This window comes from Populus alba, chromosome 10 (genome assembly GCF_005239225.2).
Source record: "Populus alba chromosome 10, ASM523922v2, whole genome shotgun sequence".
NCBI lineage: Eukaryota > Viridiplantae > Streptophyta > Magnoliopsida > Malpighiales > Salicaceae > Populus > Populus alba.
The window spans coordinates 1,695,476-1,714,776 of record NC_133293.1 but is presented as its reverse complement, the minus strand read 5'-3'; the positions used below and the strand labels follow the sequence as shown (position 1 = coordinate 1,714,776).

Below are 19,301 nucleotides of genomic sequence, written 5' to 3'. Positions count from 1 at the left end.
GCCAAGTTGCATAAGATCATGACAAAAACCAAACACCTTTCCCGGCTAGTTGACTGCAAGAATTAAATTTGAGTTTATGCAAGGGTAATTGAAATTAAATTTCCATTGCTGGGAGCTGATCATATCGAATCAACAAGGACAAAATCATATTGTAGTAGTGAAATACATGAGATTTGGAATTACAAGACAGCCTTTAGTTTAGCAGGTATAGAAAGTGCTGCATTAACGAGGGACTCTCTTCCGATTAAGTATCTCCTGTTCTCTTAGTCGATGCTGGAACCGAGCTAGGCGTGCTTGGAGGCTAACCAGGCCAGCTGCCTTGCGTGAGAGCACGAAGTTCAACTGGGTTACATAGTTGTCAATGAGACTGCCTGGTTGGTCAACTTCTGCCAACAGTTTCATTTCCTGGTACCCCAAGCCACACAACATTAGCACAAGGATATTAACCATGCAATTAAAACTTAAGGATTACACGGACAGCGTTCCCAAACACTGTCTTAAATGCCAAATTGAACCACCACCCCCAGCTCAAAAAAGGAAAGAAGATAGACAAGAAGAAAGAACACCCCGAGTTATTACAAAGCAGCTTAAAACATGTTTCAGAATTTAAGCAAGGGAAGAGGATGGGCATTCACTTACTTCACGAACAATCTCCATTGTATCCTCAATTTCTTTTCTATGAGCAGCGATTAGGGCCTCTTCTTCCTAAAAAATACCAATAAAATGGTCATCTAAGGGCATAACAAACTTTCAAATAGACACCACAAAATTAGTATAAATACCAAATATGCTACCAACCTCAAGTATTGCATTTATATTCCCAACAGGAGGGTCTGGTTTGTACTGTCGTGATCCAGTGTTGCTTGCACTATAGTTTCCTGTATTCTGCAGCTTTGGGATTGCGGTGGGGAGATCAGATCCACTGCCATCTTTTTTCAACCAGTTTCCAAATTTTTCTGACTTTTCCTCCCTGGATATTTTTCGGCGAGGTGGAGACACCTTCGGCACTTTCTCTTCTGTATCAGCTGAGAGCTGGGTGTATGATGAATTGACTTTTTGACTTGCCAAACCACCATGGGAACTGCTACTTTCAAACCTCTCCCTGTCTGCTATGCCAGAACTCAACCCATTTTCTTCTCTTTCATTTAAGGAAAAACCTGAGGGCTGTTTATCATAATCAACAGAAGGATTGTAAGATGGAGTTTCTTTCTCTACAACCCTTCTACCCATATCTGGCACCCTGACCTCTTGTTGCTCATAAACATCATCAACATCAACATCAACAGAGACCGGCAGTGATGATGTAGAGGAAGCATCCTTGTTAGTTGGCGGTAATGAACTTACAGCCTGATCCTTTCTTGCATTTCCGCCTTTAGAAAGACTTTTAACCCTGTTCATTTAAATAAGCATGCTTTATCATCAAAGGTGAAGACAAGAGACAACTGCAACTATATCCACTTGAGGCAATAGGATCGCACTTACCTATCCGCATATCTCAATGTATTGAGTGTATGTTCACATGAGCCAGCATTTGGGGAAATGCAAGAGACCATAACTGTCCTAGAGTTGCCCACAAAGGAATCACGGAGTACTTCTGTGAGTTTGCTCCCACGGAATGGTATATGGATCTGGTCATTGTCCAAAGCACGAATGCACTCCTTAAGAGCCAAAAGGCTCTTGTTGATTTCTGCACCTTCAATCCTGCAAAGAACCAAAAGGTGCATCAAGAAGTGCAAAACCAAGCTTACCTTGCAACAACTAGTTCAAAGACCTAGTGATTGTTTAACTGCCAAATCAGGCAAGATAACTTTTTGCAATGAGTAAAAGATATCCATCATCAGTCACCACAAGGATGGACATCAGGCGAGATGACAATGCCAATCTAGTTTATGAAGTTTAAGGTAGCATCTGGAGAATGAATCCATAGGTACAGAACTGACATTGCTAGTTTTGGTGCCAGGAATGGAAAAAAAAAACATGCACAAGATTTGGAAGTCTTAAGGTGGCTCTCTTATGAAATCTTTACATATAACCCCACAGAAAACAGAATGCTCACCCATCAACATTAAAATAGATCAAGGTAGTTTTGGTGAATCAATAGGTACAGAACTTATATTGCTAGTTCTGGTACCAGGAACTGAAAAAGAAAATATGCAAAAGATTTGGAAGTCCTAAGGTGGATCTCTTATGAAATCTTTAAATAACCCCACAGCAAACAGAATGCTCACATCAACATTAAAATGGATCAAGATACCAAAAAAATAACAAGACCTGGCTCTCCTTAAACAACTAGATAATACAATCTAAAATCCAGCACCTTAATTAGAAGAAAAGTTGCTTCTCCACCTCAAGCTCAATGAGTTCTAAGCATGTGTAAACGATACTCAGCTGATTGATGAGTCCAATTTACCAGGCAATGCCAAAGAGGCAACTTGATTGCAATAGCTAGAGCTACCAGTTTTCATCACAAAAGCCAAATCCATTTAATAGTTAAACACTGACAGAGGTGCAGAAAGAATGGAAGTGTCTTTATTAATATTCATTCTAGAAAATTTAGAAATTTTTATTGATTTCTTATGAATTTACTTTTAAATCCTGAAGGTTCTTCCCCACATTAACTTTACCAAACAAGTCATAATAAATGAGTGTTTAGCATCTCTTCCACAGAAACTCGTATTTTTCTGTTCCCAAAATCTTTAGACAGCCCAAGCTGGACAGAGAAGAATTCAGAGGAAACACGCCCTATTGGCACACTAGTGGTGCAGCAAATGGTGTTGTTTATAAAATAATCACCGGATCATATTTGATCAGCATGGAATCCAATAAACAGATTCTTAAAAACTCAAGTAAGTAATTGTCAAAAACTATAGTGACAAACTTGCAGTTAGAACAAAAGAAGAAATAGAAGAGTGTAGTTCAGATAAGGATACCTTGTTTGCCGGTCATTGTCAGTGGTGTCTGCACCTCGTTCACTACCAGCAAGATCAATAAATGAAATTTTCCCAACCACTTTTCCACTTCTATAGTCATTCACATCATTGTTCCTCCTGGAGTCTTTAACTTCACTGTGCTTCTTAACAGCAAGTTGTAAAATAGCATGTGACCTTGAAGATTCCTCATTGGCACCAGTAGATCCTGTACTTCTGGCAGCATTCCCTTTCTCAATAAATTCCTTAACAATTTGTACATCAGAAACTTCAAATTCTTGCAATCCAACAATGCAAACTTGTTGCCGACCATCTTCTCTCATACAAAGTTTCCTAATTGAGAAGAATAATGTCATTCAGCATGTGTGGTTGAACTCATTAACCATTCACAGCTTAAGACTTTTAGATACATGAATAAACACATAAAAATGATTCTGAAGAAAACATACAGCAAAGATAATGCATGTTTGACAAGGGACAATGCATCTTCTATGGTTACTTCAATTAAATTAAGTTGCTGAGCTAGCCAAAAGTAAAAGGTGAAATTACACAGAAAATGAATCTTATAGAATGTTTGTAAAAAAAAATGTCTTTTTTATTACTTCTTATGCCACAACCACATCAGATGAACTCATAAAAGGGTGACTTCAAGTCACAATAGCAAGCACCCAAGGAACACATGGTGCGTGTTAGGAATAATATCAGCAGAGATTTCATAGTCATCTTTACCCCATTACAAATTGAATCTAATTGATACGAAGTTCTGAAGACACGACTTGTGAGAAGACAAATGAAATAAACCAACAAGAAACAGGGAAATACTAACTTTCTTTCATTGAGAAGATCAAAGAGTTTTCCACCATATATTTCAAAGAAGCTAAGCCACAATTTGAATCTCTGATTACGATAAACTGGCTGATGCAACAATCTAACAAGATCTTCAGCAGCTCTAAGAGGCAGCGGCTGCATTGTGAATGTCTTACCACTACCTGAAATAAAAGCAGTATCAGGATTTCAGTTATCCACAACAGTTTGAGCTAAACTTAGCTTCAGAAGAGGCAGCATCTGTGAAAAGAAAACTTCAAAGTAGAAATAAGAAATGGATCATCCCACCATGCACATTCCACCTCAAAGGAAACCAAAATAAATATGCAGGAGATGAAAACAAGAACAAGTGCAGCAGGGAAAATCTAGTTTTTTTTCTTCCAGGAAACATGGAAACGTAGATCCAAAAAATTAAACTGGGACATTTTATATGTGAAAATGCAGCTATGACAAAAAAAAGGGACATGATGAGAAAAAAATATATAGCACATCTGTTGCAAGAACAATAAGACAGAATTTCTACCTGTCTGACCATATGCAAAACATGTGGCTTTTGTTCGCTGAAAAATAGTGGGAATAATTGGTTCCACAGTAACCCGGTATACCTGTTTCAGCAAGGGAAGCAATCATTTCTTTGAGCTAACCAATTAGCAACTACAAAGGAACACTACTTCAATAATAACATGCAGAAAGATGATTTGGATTATAGCAAAAAATGTCATAAGAGCTGAATACAGGTATAAAATAAATAGCTCATTTAAAAACTGCCATGATTCACACATTCTCGTAACTAAAATAATAGCAAAAATTATTAAAGGATTTACACTTTCTTGTGACTAAAACCAAGCATGATTTCATAGTGGTTGTTACATTTCAACTTTTATCCCTGACATGCAAAACATTACCTCATCATTGGTCACACGCTCATCCAGAACAGCATCAAAACAGAACTCGTGCTTCTCAACATATGCAGTCAAGTCCACCTAACATATCAGAAAGAAATATCAGACCTCTAAAAATGAAAAATGAAGAGGAAGAGAACAGAATACCAGGACAACTTCAGTAAAAAATTCCAACCTGCATATGAAAAATCTTACGAAATACTGTAAGACTTTTTTTCAACATCAAGGAAACAAACCTTTAGCCTGGGTTCATGGACAGTTAAAGCATTGTCATACACCGTTACAATGTCATCCTCCTTCCTAGCAAGCTCTTTCTTGTTTAGTGGTCTTTTACGTACCTATGGCACAAATATTATTAAAAGCTTTCCAGGAAACTTTTCCTAGTGTGCTTGTGAATAAAGCAAATGACAAACAGAACAAAGACAAACAGGATATCATCCATATGCCGGTATTCACCAAGGCTGAAGAGAAAGGATTCAGAGTGTGAGAAACCAAAAAAAAAAATTAAAGAATGTTTGCCTGGTCTGTCAAGTAAGCTAGTATAATGTGATTCTGCAAATACTATCTAAGAAGAGAAAATAAAAGCACTATTGCACATGGCACCAACATTTCTACTTAAAAACCCACAGGTTTGGGATTGACTTGGTTGAGTTGAGTAACAAACAAGGCATCTAAGATAGCTTCTCCTAAATACTACAAATAGCAAGACACGTTTGCTAAGTTAGAATAAAATACTAGAAGAATCTGAGAGTTGAGCTTGGAAGATGTAGCAGTAAATTCACCAAAACTAGCAAATTATGTCTATATCATCAGCGATGATGTAATTCTTCACCCAACAAAAATGATAAGTTTTCACATCAAAATCACGTGCTCACAACTCAACCACATTTCTGCATGCAGGCATTCAAATGAACACATATAACAACACGCAGACTTACAATCCTACAAATCAACTTACCACAACTTTAATCTTTGCCGCATTATTTTCCTTTGTGCTGTTCTCCTTTTCATTAGTGGGGAATGGAACTGACAAATCTGCATCAGTTTGCTCTCTTTGCTGTCTGCTACTAGTCAAATTGAAGTCATTTTCAAATCCTTTTGAAACACCAGGCATCAATGGTGATGGATCAAATGGTTCTGAGATGACATGCTGAAAACGTTACAAAAACAATAACGAAAAGGAATAAGGGGCAGTATCCTCCCAATATCAAGAAAACAACGAGAGTGAGAAAAAAGACAACACTAAACATTCCAACGAATATATTAGCATGTATGAAATGATAAACAGTGCAGCAAAAATGGCTAAGGAAAAATCCATCAAGGAGAAACAAGGCCTTATCAGAATTCCATAGCCTCAATGACTGATTCTAAACTCCTGAATCCAATTCCAGAGTCAGCAACTACTACCTACTTCCAGTTAAATTGATTTAGTTACTACCAGCTTCCCCTTGAGAGAAAAGGGGAAAAAAAGAGATAGGCCCGCTATTGGACAGAAGAGGGACTGTGGGAGTGGAATGGTTCAAAATCCAAAGGCAATATCACTATCTTAAAGAGCATCATCAAATAGACAGCTATTTTTCCTCATGTTCTTCATACTTGAATGTGAACAGAGTTTCACATCACTGACATGTGGAAGAGGGAGAAGCAAATAACAATACCACCTATCATCTAGTGTAAGTAAACAATTTGGTGCAAGGAACTGTGAATCTGTTTGGCATTGCTTTTCTACTTATGTCTAGGTGTGTTTCAAAAGTGCGTTTGGCATGAAAAAACATTAAATTGATGCTTTTTTTTACTGATTTCTAGTGATTTTGATGTTTTGATGTCAAATATAAAAACAAAATCTGAAATAAAATTATTTGATGCATTTTCAAGCAAAATACACTTTTGAAAAGCACCATGCAGTTCAATACCAAACACAGAAGATGAATACATTACTTTTACTGGTTGCTCATTTTAAGGTTGGGACCCATGAAAGCTGTATACGTAAATTCTTCCCACCAAGTTAGATGCGGTACCTCAGATAGAAGTTCTGTGTCATCCATAGCATGAAGATCCAAAAGGCCAGCTCCAAAATCCCCCCTAAAGTCAGGAGAATAAAAGCCATCTGAGGCAGACACGCCAGCTGAAGTTTGGGCAGATGAGATGTAAGGCTCAGAAACAGACTCTCCATTAAAATTGAGGTTTCTCATAAGCTTTAAAAGCCTCTGTTTCTCTTCAGCAGATTGTGCTCCATAACCCTTTAACAAATACATAAAATAAACCATCCAACTCAGATCCAAGCAGAACCACAAATCCATCCAAGCACATGCAACAAACCAGATTTGATTACTTATTCTAATACTCGAAAACCAAGAACAACAAGCATGAATTTCACAGGTAGAAAACTCGACATAAAGAAGATTGAACAACAACTGTGCATCAAGAACTTGATCCAGTATATGAAGAAAAAAAATGATCTGGAAAATACTACAAGTCCGCACTCCAAATGTGACTTCTTGGCACCAAAACCCACAAACACAACAAATTATGTATATTCCTTTCCCTCAGATATCATAATCATTACAAATGGCAATACAAATAACCGCCATCAACTTACAAGGAACGCGAATTAAAAGTGAATCAAGTTTCCTTTTTATACCTGCATTAAAATATTAGGAAGGAGGCGATGATCGATACCAGTAGAAGCCAAGGGAGAGGCCAGATGCTGCAAGCCGGCAGACTGAAGCCATCTAGCCATGACCGCATCACCAGCATCAGCAGAGGGGCCCAAGGAACCACCGGCGGCGGCATGATCATAGAGTGCGGTGGAAGCAGCAGAAGCATTCGTTTGCTGCATCTTGCCGCCCATGTGGCGCTGTGATCGCCTCTGTGGAGCCAATTTTCAAGATCTATTTATCACCACCGCTTCACACACAAATTAAAAACAAAAAACAAAACAAAATTAGCAATGCAGAAACAAATTAAAACAAAAATTACTAAATAAATTAATTTTTTAGAGAAGCAGAACTTACAAGGAGGATAGAATCCGAATCCAAAACAGAACATGAAACGTAATTTGATTCCCAATTATTCCGATGAAATTCAATTTGTTTACGAACTTAGAAGACGAAGTTCTTAATCGAGACGAGAGAGATCTACCATGTGAAATAGAAATTTGTGATTCAGATCTGAAACTGAAAACAAAACCCTAATTTTTAGTTTTTTTTGCTCTAATGTGAATTTATTTTGCTGTTATTTGAGAGGAGGAGGAGAAATGTTATTGGCATTAGACTAGAGAGGGAGGGAGGGAACGCTTGTGATGATGTGATGCTGACGTGGGACATTAGTACTTGATAATTTTATTTTCTTGTTGGAGTATTATGGTTTTCAAATTTTTTATTTAACGGCTATTTCTTTTTAAAGACTAATCTGCCCCTCCTTTTATTTTCACAATTTCCACTTATTTAACGGCTGAAAAAAGAATTCTATAAATAAAATAAAATAAAAAGGCTAAGGATAGATGGTTTAAAATGTATTTGATATTAATAATATTAAAAGAATATGTTATGATTTTTTTTCATTCCAAGGTGAAGATTGTTTTTAAGCTTTCTTTATTTTTTGGAATTGATTATTAATTTGGTTTTCAACAAAATCCTAAAAATACTAATTTATTATCTCAAAATGAAAAAATGACATTGGAGCATTTATATTTTAAAGATATTTTTTTATTTTAATGGGTTGATGTAAAAAATAAAAAATATATATATTTTAAAATATTTTCAACTAAAATATATGTAATAAATTACTTGAAATAATAATGTAAATATTAAAAATTCACCTTTGTTAGGACGGCACTGGAGGAGGAATCAAAATACCAACACCATAAAAATCATCTATAGGTGATCCAATAATAAAAATTTAGGATCAAAGAGTTTGCTTTTTCTATGATCTAAAATTCTTGAGCCATATAGTTGTTAATATTGATGGTCACTAGAAATTTATCTGGTTATTAACTTCAGAGCTCGTGAAGATTAATCAAAATATGTGCAAACTAACCCGAACACCCCGCAATAAATCCAAAAAAAAAAAAATACCAACACCATATGCTAGAAATTGAATTTAAAATATTAGAGGTGCGTGGATGGACATGTTTGTTTGTTCAGGTAAAAGGTAAAGACATATATGTTTTTTCTACGCCAAGTCAAATAATTAATTTCAAAACCAATTATTAAAATAAGATCTAGCATGTCAACAACCTCCCCTACCTTTCAAATCAAAATAATGAGTTTATTATTATTATTATTATTATTACATGTATGATAGAAGAGATTACAGGAATACAAGAATGCCCTTGAATTAATTTCCTGATTATTAGGTTTTCGTTTTTTTATATAATTATTTTTTCATATTAGTTTGAGTGGTATTGTATATATACTGTATTTCTCTCATTGTTTAATAAAAAATTTAAAAAGTATTTTCTTTTCATATTAAAAACAGATTTATTTCCATGTTATTATATTTTAACCGCGATCAAAAATAATTGTAACCGTTGAAAATGTTTGGTCTGGAGAGCAAATTGCATGCGATAGGCATGCCTCCTGTTCAATCGTGATTCAGGTGTGGGTCTGGCTTTCTCCGATGGCTCTGAAAAATATGCGCGCACGAGAATCGTCGTGGCAGGGTTGCAAGTAGGGAGAAGGTACCAGCATTCATCTTAGCATCAGGAAGTTTATTATTTATATCAGAATAAATAATATTAATGGGTTCTCTTTAGAGGGTAGAGTTTCATCTTTTTTCTAAAAAAATATAGATACATGCAGTTTATTTTTAAATTGATTTATATTTTTATTTTTGGACCAGTTTTATGGTATTTTGGGTTAATATAGATTTATTTATAGAATTTTTGTATGTATTTTCAAGTTAAAATAAGTTTTTTGAATTAAAAAAAACCTTCAAACCCGACATGTTAACCAATAAAAGTGGTAGAAAAACTAAATTAGTAACAACACAATATAAAAACAAAGTATCGAGCATTTTATTTTAAAAAATAAATAAACGACATGTTATTTATTCATTTAAAAAAAAACCTCGAGAGGGCCAAGCTTGCAAGCCTGGCATTGCAAACTTAAGCGTGTATGGATTTTTTTTGGGGCTAGGTGTGCAATCTAATCGTTCTATACTTATAGCGTGTTTAAAATTAATTTTAAGTGTTTTTTTAAAAGTATATTTAACATGAAAAAAAATGAAATTAATATTATTTTTTAGTATTTTTTTATTTTTATTAAATGTGTAATAATAATAAAAAATAAATAAATAAATCAAAAGGTTGATTGCAATTTTCCAATGATGGTGACAACAATGTCTAGAAAAACAAGATAGGCAGTGAGTACTCTATACTCTATATAAACTTTAATGTGATATGAAAATTCATGAAGGCAGGAAACATGCATCTATAAGCTTCCTCCTCCCCTAAGCTTGACCTGGGATTGTGTTTGCAATGGACAACACGGTTGTAATTAGCTTGAAATGAGGTTTTTTAAGGGCGTGCTGTCTGGTCAAGCGGGGCATTCGATGAGAAGAATGATGCTTGGTGGATCTCGTCGTGTAACCAGGAAAAAAAAAAAAAAAAAAACCGCCCCTTTTCAATGCAGCAACCTTGCAGCACCTTGCTTTAACTTAAAGCATGCGATCCGATGGAGGTTGGGATCCAACAAGTAACAATAAAGACTTAATCACTGGATTTCAACTTGTTTTTGGTAAAGATTTGATTTTTTAATATTTCTGAATAGTTTTTGATGTGCTAATATTAAAAATATATATATATATATTATTTTGATGTTTTTTCAAGTGAAAATAACTTTAAAAACAACCACAACCACATTCTCAAAACGCCATTTTAAAAGTGTGAAAATTAGAATTGAAGTTAAATATATATCCTAGTTTAGTGCTCCAATGAAAAAAAAGGCAATGATAGTCTACCCGCCGCAAGTATGTTTAAAAAAAAATATAATTAAAAAAAACAAATGATTTTAGTAATAGGCTCGACCGGGTTTAATAAGTTGATTTTATTTTAATTAGATGATAAAATAAAACATGATTGATATACATATATAAAGATCTTAATAATAGCTTGGGAGTACGAATTGGAATAAAAAAAAGGCAACAAAGAAACAACCAAATTCAACCCAAGTTAGCACGATGAACATGTAACTTAGGTAATAAGGGGCGAGTTATCTTACAAGACTCGTGATCCAAGTTATGAAATCATGATGACCCGATAAAAATAAAATTTAAAAAAAATCATAAAGCTAATTTAAAAAAAAAACATAAAACAATGAAACCGAAAAAGAAAATGACCATAAAAAAGGATGTCAACTCTGTTAGCTATTCAAATTCATGACCCAATCATTAGACCAAAAGCACTATAAATAATAAAAAAAAAAAAACCATGAAATTCAATCCCTAACAAATTAAATGTTGAAAGATGAGACTATGGGGGAAATCATTACACAAAAGGATCTAAAATAAAATATACATATATATAATTAAAAGAATGAGAGTGAAAAAATAAAATAGAGAGTAGCAAAAAATATTTGATTGGAGGGCTAAATTGAAAGGTAAAAAACTTTAATAAAGTAAAAGAAATCAAAAGAACGAGGACTAAATTGAGAAGAAAAATACACCATAAGTTTTAATTGAAGGATGAATCTGAAAACCAATAAGATTTTAATAAAAGAACTAGGGATAAAATTAAAAAGAATAATGAACCGAATTAAAAAAAAATATATATAAAAAGTTATAATTTGACTCAATTGAAATGCCAAAAAATAAAGAGGATTGAGGTTTAATTTTAGAGGCAGGGGAAAGAAAAAGAAAAAAAAAAAGGTCACCGGAAATAAATTGTCTATCATCTATCGCGCTTGACACATGCCACACTACTAAAATTAAAAAGGACGGGTAACACTTCTAATAACTTGGTGGAAAGGCATATGTGGCCAAACGAAAGGTTGCCACACCACAATCGTTAAAAAAAAGCATGGGGACCTCTCACGTGTTGATGCGTGAGCAGCACATATCAAAAACTTTTTAAATTTTTAAATTAATTATTCAACATAAAAAAATATCCTTCATAAATCAATCTGGAATTAAACAAAAAAAATAAAAAAGCCTCTATGAAAAGATGCAAAGACCCTTTTACATTTGCCTTTTTTTTTTCCTTATTTAAAGGGCAAAAACATTTTTTAATTGTTTACTAAAATATGAAAAGATATAAATGGTTTGATCAACCAGTTTTTTTTTTTTTTGTATAGTAGATAAATAAGTCATTTTATTATTTCTAAAAAACTTGAAATTACATATATACCTCTGAAACGATTCTTTAATGAATAACGGATCATTGAAAAAGACTTAACTGCTTCAAACTAAAGGCATCAAATTTTTCTCAAGGCCAAAAAAAAACAAACAATTTAACTGCTTTGATTTTATTAATGAAAGAGGGGAGAAGGTGGCAACTCTTATAATTTGTTTATGATTATTAATTTGTAGGTAAATGAATGTTGATAATAGAAGCAGTTGAGGGTGATGCAAGGAACGTGATGTGTGATGTTATTCGAAAATGTGGTTACAGGTTGTTTTTAAAGTGTTATTATTTAGAAAATATATTAAAACAATATATTTTTTATTTTAAAGAAAAATATTTTTTAAATCAACTTATTAAAATAGATTTGATTTTTTAATATTTTTTGATAGTTTTGATGTGTTGATATTAAAAATAAAAGTATATATATATTATTTTGATGTTTTTTCAAGTAAAAATAACTTTAAAAAACAACCACAACCATATTCTCAAATATCATCTTAAGAGTGAAAATTAGAATTGAAGTTAAATGATTTCTTGAATGAATTACCATATATATCCTAGTTAGTGCTCCCATTAAAAAAAGGCAATGATCGATAGTCTCCGTGCTGCAAGCATGTTTAAAAACAAATAATAAAAAAAAACAATTGACTTTAATAATAGGCTCGACCGGTTTAATAAGTTAATTTTATTTTAATTAGATGATAAAATAAAACATGATATATATAAAGATCTTAATAACTTGGGAAAACCCTTGGGGGTACGAATTGGATAAAAAAAAGCAACAAAGAAATAACCAAATTCAACCCAAGTTAGCACAATGAACATGTAACCTAGGTAATAAGGGGCGAGTTATCCTACAAGACTCATGATCCAAGTCATGAGATCATGATGACCCGATAAAAATGAAATTAAAAAAAATCATAAAGCCAATTTAAAAAAAAAAAAACATTGAACAATGAAACCGGAAAAAGAAAATGACCAAAAAAAGGGTGTTAACTCTGTTAACTATTCAAATCCATGACCTAGTCATTTAGACCAAAAGTACAATAAATAAATAAATAAAATAAGAAACCATGAAGTTCAATTCCTAACAAATCAAATGTTTTAAAGATGAGACTGGGAGAAAATCATTACACAAAAAGGATCTAAAATAAAATATACAAATATATAATTAAAAGAATGAGGGTGAAAAATAAAAATAGAGACAGTAACAAAAAAATTTGATTGGAGGGCTAAATTGAAAAGAAAAAAACTTTAAACAAGGTAAAAGAAATCAAAAAAACAAGGACTAAATTGAGAAGAAAATACACCATAAGATTTAATTGAAGGATGAATCTGAAAACCAATAAGATTTTAATAAAAGGACCGGGATAAAATTAAAAAATTAAAAAAATAATAACCGAATTGAAAAAAATAATAATATTAAAAATTATAATTGAACTATTGAAATGCCAAAAAATAAAAGAGATTGAGGTGTAATTTTAGAGGCAGGAGAGTGGAAAAAAAAAAAGGACCGTGGTGACGCTTCAAATAACTTGGTGGGAATGGCATATTTGACAAACGAAGGTGCCGCATTCGTCATCAAAAAAAAGCATGGCCTCTCACATGTTTGATGTGTGAGCAGCAACACATGTCAATAACTTTTAAAAATTTTAAATTAATTATTCAACATAGCGAAAAAAAAATCCTCCATGAATCAATATGGAATTAAAATAATAATAATAATAATAATAATAAATAATCCTCTATGAAAAGATGTAAAGACCCTTTTACATTTGCCTTTTTTTTCCTTATTTAAAGGCAAAAATATTTTTTTAATTGTTTACTAAAAAATAAAAAGATATAAATTGTTTGATCAACAGTTTTTTTTTTTTTTATCTTAGATAAATAAGTCATTTTATTATTATAAAAAACTTGAAATTACATATATACCTCTAAACGATTCTTTAATGAATAACAAATCATTAAAAAAGACTGAATTGCTTCAAACTAGAGGCATCAAATTTTTCAACCCAAGGCCAAAAAAAAACAAATAATTTAACTGCTTGATTTTATTAATAAAAGAGGGAGAAGGTGGCAACTCTTATAATTTGTTTTTATGATTATTAATTTGTAGGTAAATGATGTGATAATAGAAGCAGTAGAGGGTGATGCTAGGAACGTGATGTGTGATGTTTTTTGAAAATGTAGTTATAGTTATTTTTTTAAAGTATTATTATTTAGAAATATATTAAAATAATATTTTTTTATATTTTTTTTAAAATTATTTTTTAAATCAGCATATTAAAATATCTAAATATATTAAAAAATATTAATTTAAAACAAAAAAAATAAAAAAAATTTAAAATATTTTTAATAATATAAAAATAAATAGAATTTGTAAGTAATAGCCAGCAACCATGCATCCACGTAGGAAACAGGTGGCGGCCATGATCATGGAGCTGTTAAAAAGCGTACTGGAGTTCAAAGTTTATCCTAATTTCATTGCAAATGTGAATCCTGTGAAACCCTAGAAGCTTTTATGTTTCAGGGCACTCGTGGGCAGTGACAATGATCACTTACTGTGTGCTCGTAATGCACACTATTCTGTGTTTGCCAAAACAACAGGAGGATAATTCCTTCCACTCTTGCATCCATAACCATGTCACCAAAGAACAGTAATGCTCCTTGGTTTAGTATTTAAAAGCCTGTTACGTTAAATTTTAAAAAAAATTATTTAATTTTTTTTTATTTTTTCAAATTATTTTAATGTATTTATATCAAAAATATTTTTAAAAAATTAAAAAATATATTATTTTAATATATTTTTTAACAAAAATAAATATTTTAAATCACAATCGTCATTACATTGTAAAACACACCTTTGATATCTAGGTTATTGAAATGTTTGGTATCTATAGCCATTACAAGGAAGTGCATCTCTAGACAACCCATTAAAATAAGTATTTTGATAGCATTTAGTTTTTAAAATATTTTTTAAAATTTTAATTTAAAGTGAAAATTTTTAAAAAAATTTATTTTTTAAAAAAACAGAAATGCAAAAACCAAGGGTTTTAAAACTACTTGAATTCTAACTTAGATAAGGTTATCGGGAACTGACTAGATAAGTATAAAGATAAGGGATAGCCTCGGCTCTTTCGCTGTCTTCGTGTTCGTGATGTTCTCTTTCCTCTTCTTCATCCCCAGGTTTGCACCCTCTTCTTTTGCAATTCCAATCTCCTTATCTCTATGATGCTTTGAACTTATTTGCTGTGTTGTTTTAGACTTTATCTTCGTTCTTTTAAAACAAAACAATTAGAAATAACATACAAGTGTTTGATGAGAATTTTTAATATTTTATTGCTACATTTTTGGCGAGTGAAGAATAATTCACCTTTAAATATATATATAACGCCCTCGTAATATTTTAATGCAGCACTCATGTAGGATTCGTCTTTAAAATTATTTAAAGCGTAACCTAACTCGAAGATACGACTCAGAGTGAAAGTGCACTTCTGCAATAAAGCATTGCAACCTATCGACTCGCCTCCTCTAGCTGTACTGTACTGGCAGCAACCTTGAGACAAATTAGCTGTACAAAAATCCTTCATCAAGGTGTCTTGCCTCCTAAAACAAAGATTCCTCGCTACTGTCATTTTACCTGGCAAACAGTTCCCCTCACATAGGGGCCGTCGTGCTGCATTGCAAGCACCAATCTTTCTACACAAGTGAGAATTCCGGTAGAAGACTAGAAGGTCAACAGCACAGGTGCCATTAATTGTAAACAAGGGGTTTGCAAATAACATTGTAAATTAATGAAACAGCCACATGCACCGGAAATTATAAGAGCACACCTGGACCAGAAATTGGATTATTTGGTCAAGCAAAGCATAAAGAGCCATTAAAGAACCTGTAATGGTTTGCAGACAACAATTAAACCAAAATAGGACACGCAAAGCCTCAAGTCCACCAGAACAAAAGATAGTAGAGCATTCAGGGATAAAACTAAAACTAATAAAGCTAGCAGTTGCACATCAAAGCCAGCTATTGGCACTCTTCAGCACTTGACCTCCTTCAAAGCAGGGGCAAAGTACAAGAATGTCGGATCGGTAGCACCTTCTTTGTAATAAGCAAAGACCAAACAACCATCATCATGCATGCTCTCCCCCACAAAGCTGTAAGACAAGCGCAACCTCGTAAATATCATGAAAGTTCACAAAAACAAATTGAGTGGAAGCCATGCAACATGAGTTCACAAAAACAAATTGTGTGGAGCGGAAACCAATAGAAGACCACATTGAAGCAAACAACGGATGAGAGCATCAATCTATCAAAAGGAACTTACAATTGCAAGTCCTTGATTTTTGAAAGCAAGAACTTGGTTGCTCCCTCAATGTTTTTTCTAAAATGTTCCTTCTGATCCTCATCAAGTTTCTCCGACAGATTCTTGATAAATTTCTTAATCTGTGTAAGAAACTGCTTCTTGTCAAATGGAGGTTGCTCCTGAAAGCATCAACCAAACTTTTCATCAGCTTTTGCCCCAATAGTTTCTCAACACAGAAAAAAACAAGAAACAAAAGAAGGCTTGAGCCATTCAACAAATAGCACACAAACTCACCTGGAGCCTAAATGTGTCGACGATGTCAACAACCTTGGCAGCTTGGTCATCAACGCCCTCATCTTCATCACCTCCTTCAGCTGAAGGATTTGCACCAATGTCTACATCAACGGCTCCTTGAACAACCCACTACACATAAATCATATAATAAAAATCAACAAACACAACCAGCAACAATCTAACATCCCCAGTTCAAACATAAACAGTCCAAATCACAAAATCAAAAAATCTTAATAACACCAACCTTTCCTTCAACTTCCCACAGTATCCCATTCTCAATCTCCTTGTATGGGAACGAATCCGAGAGAAGCTCATCACCTAATAAAAATCACAAAAAAACACACCAACCCTATGGTTAGCATATTGGTCAAATCAATCCAAATAATTCAAGATACCACGTGCTAAACACTACTGACACCGTCTATAACTACCAAAAACAGATGTGCTTTACTTAAAATTTAAAATCAAATCAAATAAATACAAAATTTTTAATCATCAAGAAACAAACACTGGAAATTTAATCAGACCAGATAAAAAAAACCCATCTCAGTTTCTTCTTTATAGATCGCAGAGAACTAGCCAAAAACCCCTAACACTATTATTAGATCCAAAATCCAACACAATTATACTTTTCATATGTCTAAGAAAATAATGAGCAGAAAAGAAAAATTCACCAGAGAGAAGATCTTGATAGACCAACATGATTGCGCAGAAGAGCTCTTCTCTGTCGGATCGACCCAAAGACAGACAAATAGGCAGCGATTGCGAGAGCAGGAGAGAGCGAGAGAGGCTTTGCCAGGCTAGGGACAGTATGTACTTATAGACGAGGGTTTCGCTGGAACCAGGAGTAATCAGATGGGATTGTAAAATTACAAGAAAGCACGTTAGAATTAAATACTGTCCAATGAGTCCTTGTGGCCGTGGGATTAAGATTAACCTTTTATTTTTAGTTTGGGGTAAGTGGGGAATTTGCTCTTTTGTGGGGGGGCAAGGGACAAATTCGCAATAATTTTTAATATTTGCTTGGACACGGCACTCGAACAATCCGAAACCGAAAGGGATATGGATTTTGTTTAGAATTTTGAGGGAACCTCCTAGATATGTAAAATTTATGGATTAGGTTCGAATAGTGGTTTATGTTTTTCAATTATATCCTTTTGTCAGTTTTTTTTTTAATTCTATTTGTGTTTCTCATGCTTTGATTTAAATCAATAGATGGACAAAAATATTGATTTTGACTGGGTTTGATTTAATCCTTCCTCTCCTCGTACGTATTTTGATTAATTTGGTTCCGAATAGTTTTTTTTATATTTTTAATTGTATCCTTTTTTATTTTTAAAAGAAAAAAACATTTTAATTATGATGTACATGTTTTATTTGTATTTTTCATGCTTTCATGAAAATAAATAGATGAACAAAAATATTTATTTTGAATGGGTTTGATATAATCCTTCTTCTTTCTAATACATGTTTTGATTAATTTCATCCAGTATCTATTATTTTGTCATCAATCAAACTCAGCCTATTGCATGTTTGATGATGTGATATATAGTAATTTTAATAAAAAATATATTAAAATTATGTTTTTTATTTTTGATATAAATTATTAAAATCATTGAAATACACTTGAAATATTAATTTAATATTTTTAAAATAAAAATTTATTACAATGTCAAATGGGCTCATTGTTGAGAAAAATGCAAAACAATTTTCCCAATAATGATGTTTGCATGTTAAAATCACTTGGCCCATGCTATGTTATTTCTATGCCAAAGTTATAAGCAGCATGTACAGGTGCTCTTCATTCTCATTTTCAATTCCAATTTCTATGCTTTTGTCTTTTAGATATTCAGCCCATCTAAATTTATGATGGCTAACCGAGTACCTCAATCCAAAGAGGTTCTTTTTACACAAGCTCCTATAGGCAACCATGCTTTCTATATATACTAGTGTGTTTTAGAGGTATTTTGTTTTTTATTTTAATTAAAAGTATGTATATTAAATTAATTTCTTTCATGTTTTAAAGATTATTTTGATATATTAATATCAAAAATAATTTTAAAAATATATGTTTTATTACATTTCCAAACAAAAAAAATATTTTAAAAAATTATTATTATTGCACTTTCAAATATCTTATTAAGTTTCGTAGTCACTGTATTCCATTTTCATGTTCGTGCTATCATATATATTTATTGACAATCAATATTTGGAGTATCTTTCTAGCATATTAATGTTATTCTTGTCTCAGCAGCAACGTTGTTGCCCCCCCCCCCCCGGCCCTCTTTGAATGGAAGGTGAGTTATATGATATGTACATGAGTTATTGTCTTTGTTTTATTCTAATTCATTACATTGTGTCTAGTTGGTATTTCTAAGATATATATAAATATATATATATATATATATATTGAATTTTATTGAAAAAAACATAGAAATACATGAAAACATGACTCTTTTATTTTTATTATTTTTATTTTTCTATCTCGAGACAATAATCAAACAATACTTTAACAGGGAGTATATAAAAAATTATACCATGTATTTTTATATTTTTTAAAACACAAAATACATAAGAACATGTCATTTTATTTTATATTTTTAAAATATAAAATATATGAAGACATGTATATTCTATTTTTATTATTCTCTTTTTTTTCTTGGATAATAATTAAATATAATTTTTAACCCAAGTATAAGTGTGTACAA

General features: G+C 32.5%; 2 protein-coding genes across 3 annotated transcripts; both read right to left on the bottom strand.

The window, feature by feature from the left end:
- Positions 1-85: 85 nt before the first annotated feature.
- On the bottom strand, positions 86-7,954 carry LOC118036996 (kinesin-like protein KIN-13A). Of its 2 annotated transcripts, XM_035042872.2 has the most exons (13): positions 7,669-7,954; positions 7,296-7,561; positions 6,673-6,894; positions 5,613-5,804; positions 4,891-4,992; positions 4,658-4,735; positions 4,276-4,357; positions 3,754-3,916; positions 2,931-3,260; positions 1,483-1,701; positions 799-1,390; positions 640-705; positions 86-405 (listed from the first exon to the last, which is right to left on the bottom strand). In XM_035042872.2, exons 2-13 carry the CDS (start codon positions 7,503-7,505, stop codon positions 223-225), a joined length of 2,439 nt encoding a protein of 812 aa, XP_034898763.1. In that variant the 5' UTR covers positions 7,506-7,561; positions 7,669-7,954; the 3' UTR covers positions 86-222. The 2 variants fall into 2 exon arrangements, with proteins under 2 accessions (XP_034898763.1, XP_034898764.2); XM_035042873.2 differs by lacking the exon at positions 7,669-7,954 and having other exon boundaries at positions 7,334-7,467.
- Positions 7,955-15,815: 7,861 nt separating this feature from the next.
- On the bottom strand, positions 15,816-17,422 carry LOC118036995 (translationally-controlled tumor protein homolog). Its single transcript, XM_035042870.2, has 5 exons — positions 17,268-17,422; positions 16,838-16,911; positions 16,594-16,722; positions 16,321-16,478; positions 15,816-16,150 (listed from the first exon to the last, which is right to left on the bottom strand). Exons 1-5 carry the CDS (start codon positions 17,293-17,295, stop codon positions 16,033-16,035), a joined length of 507 nt encoding a protein of 168 aa, XP_034898761.1. The 5' UTR covers positions 17,296-17,422; the 3' UTR covers positions 15,816-16,032.
- Positions 17,423-19,301: the final 1,879 nt, after the last annotated feature.

What these genes read in the sequence shown, in the direction of transcription:
- LOC118036995 (XM_035042870.2), bottom strand. Translation starts at nt 17,295, where the DNA reads ATGTTGGTCTATCAAGATCTTCTCTCTG. An exon ending in TGTGGGAAGTTGAAGGAAAG is followed by an intron (nt 16,723 to 16,837) that starts GTTGGTGTTATT and finishes ATTTATGTGTAG; the next exon opens with TGGGTTGTTCAAGGAGCCGT. An exon ending in AAAATCAAGGACTTGCAATT is followed by an intron (nt 16,151 to 16,320) that starts GTAAGTTCCTTT and finishes CTTGTCTTACAG; the next exon opens with CTTTGTGGGGGAGAGCATGC.
- LOC118036996 (XM_035042872.2), bottom strand. Translation starts at nt 7,505, where the DNA reads ATGGGCGGCAAGATGCAGCAAACGAATGCTTCTGCTGCTTCCACCGCA. An exon ending in CGGCAAAGATTAAAGTTGTG is followed by an intron (nt 4,993 to 5,612) that starts GTAAGTTGATTT and finishes TTTGTGCCATAG; the next exon opens with GTACGTAAAAGACCACTAAA. An exon ending in GATCTTCTCAATGAAAGAAA is followed by an intron (nt 3,261 to 3,753) that starts GTTAGTATTTCC and finishes CTTCTCAATTAG; the next exon opens with GAAACTTTGTATGAGAGAAG.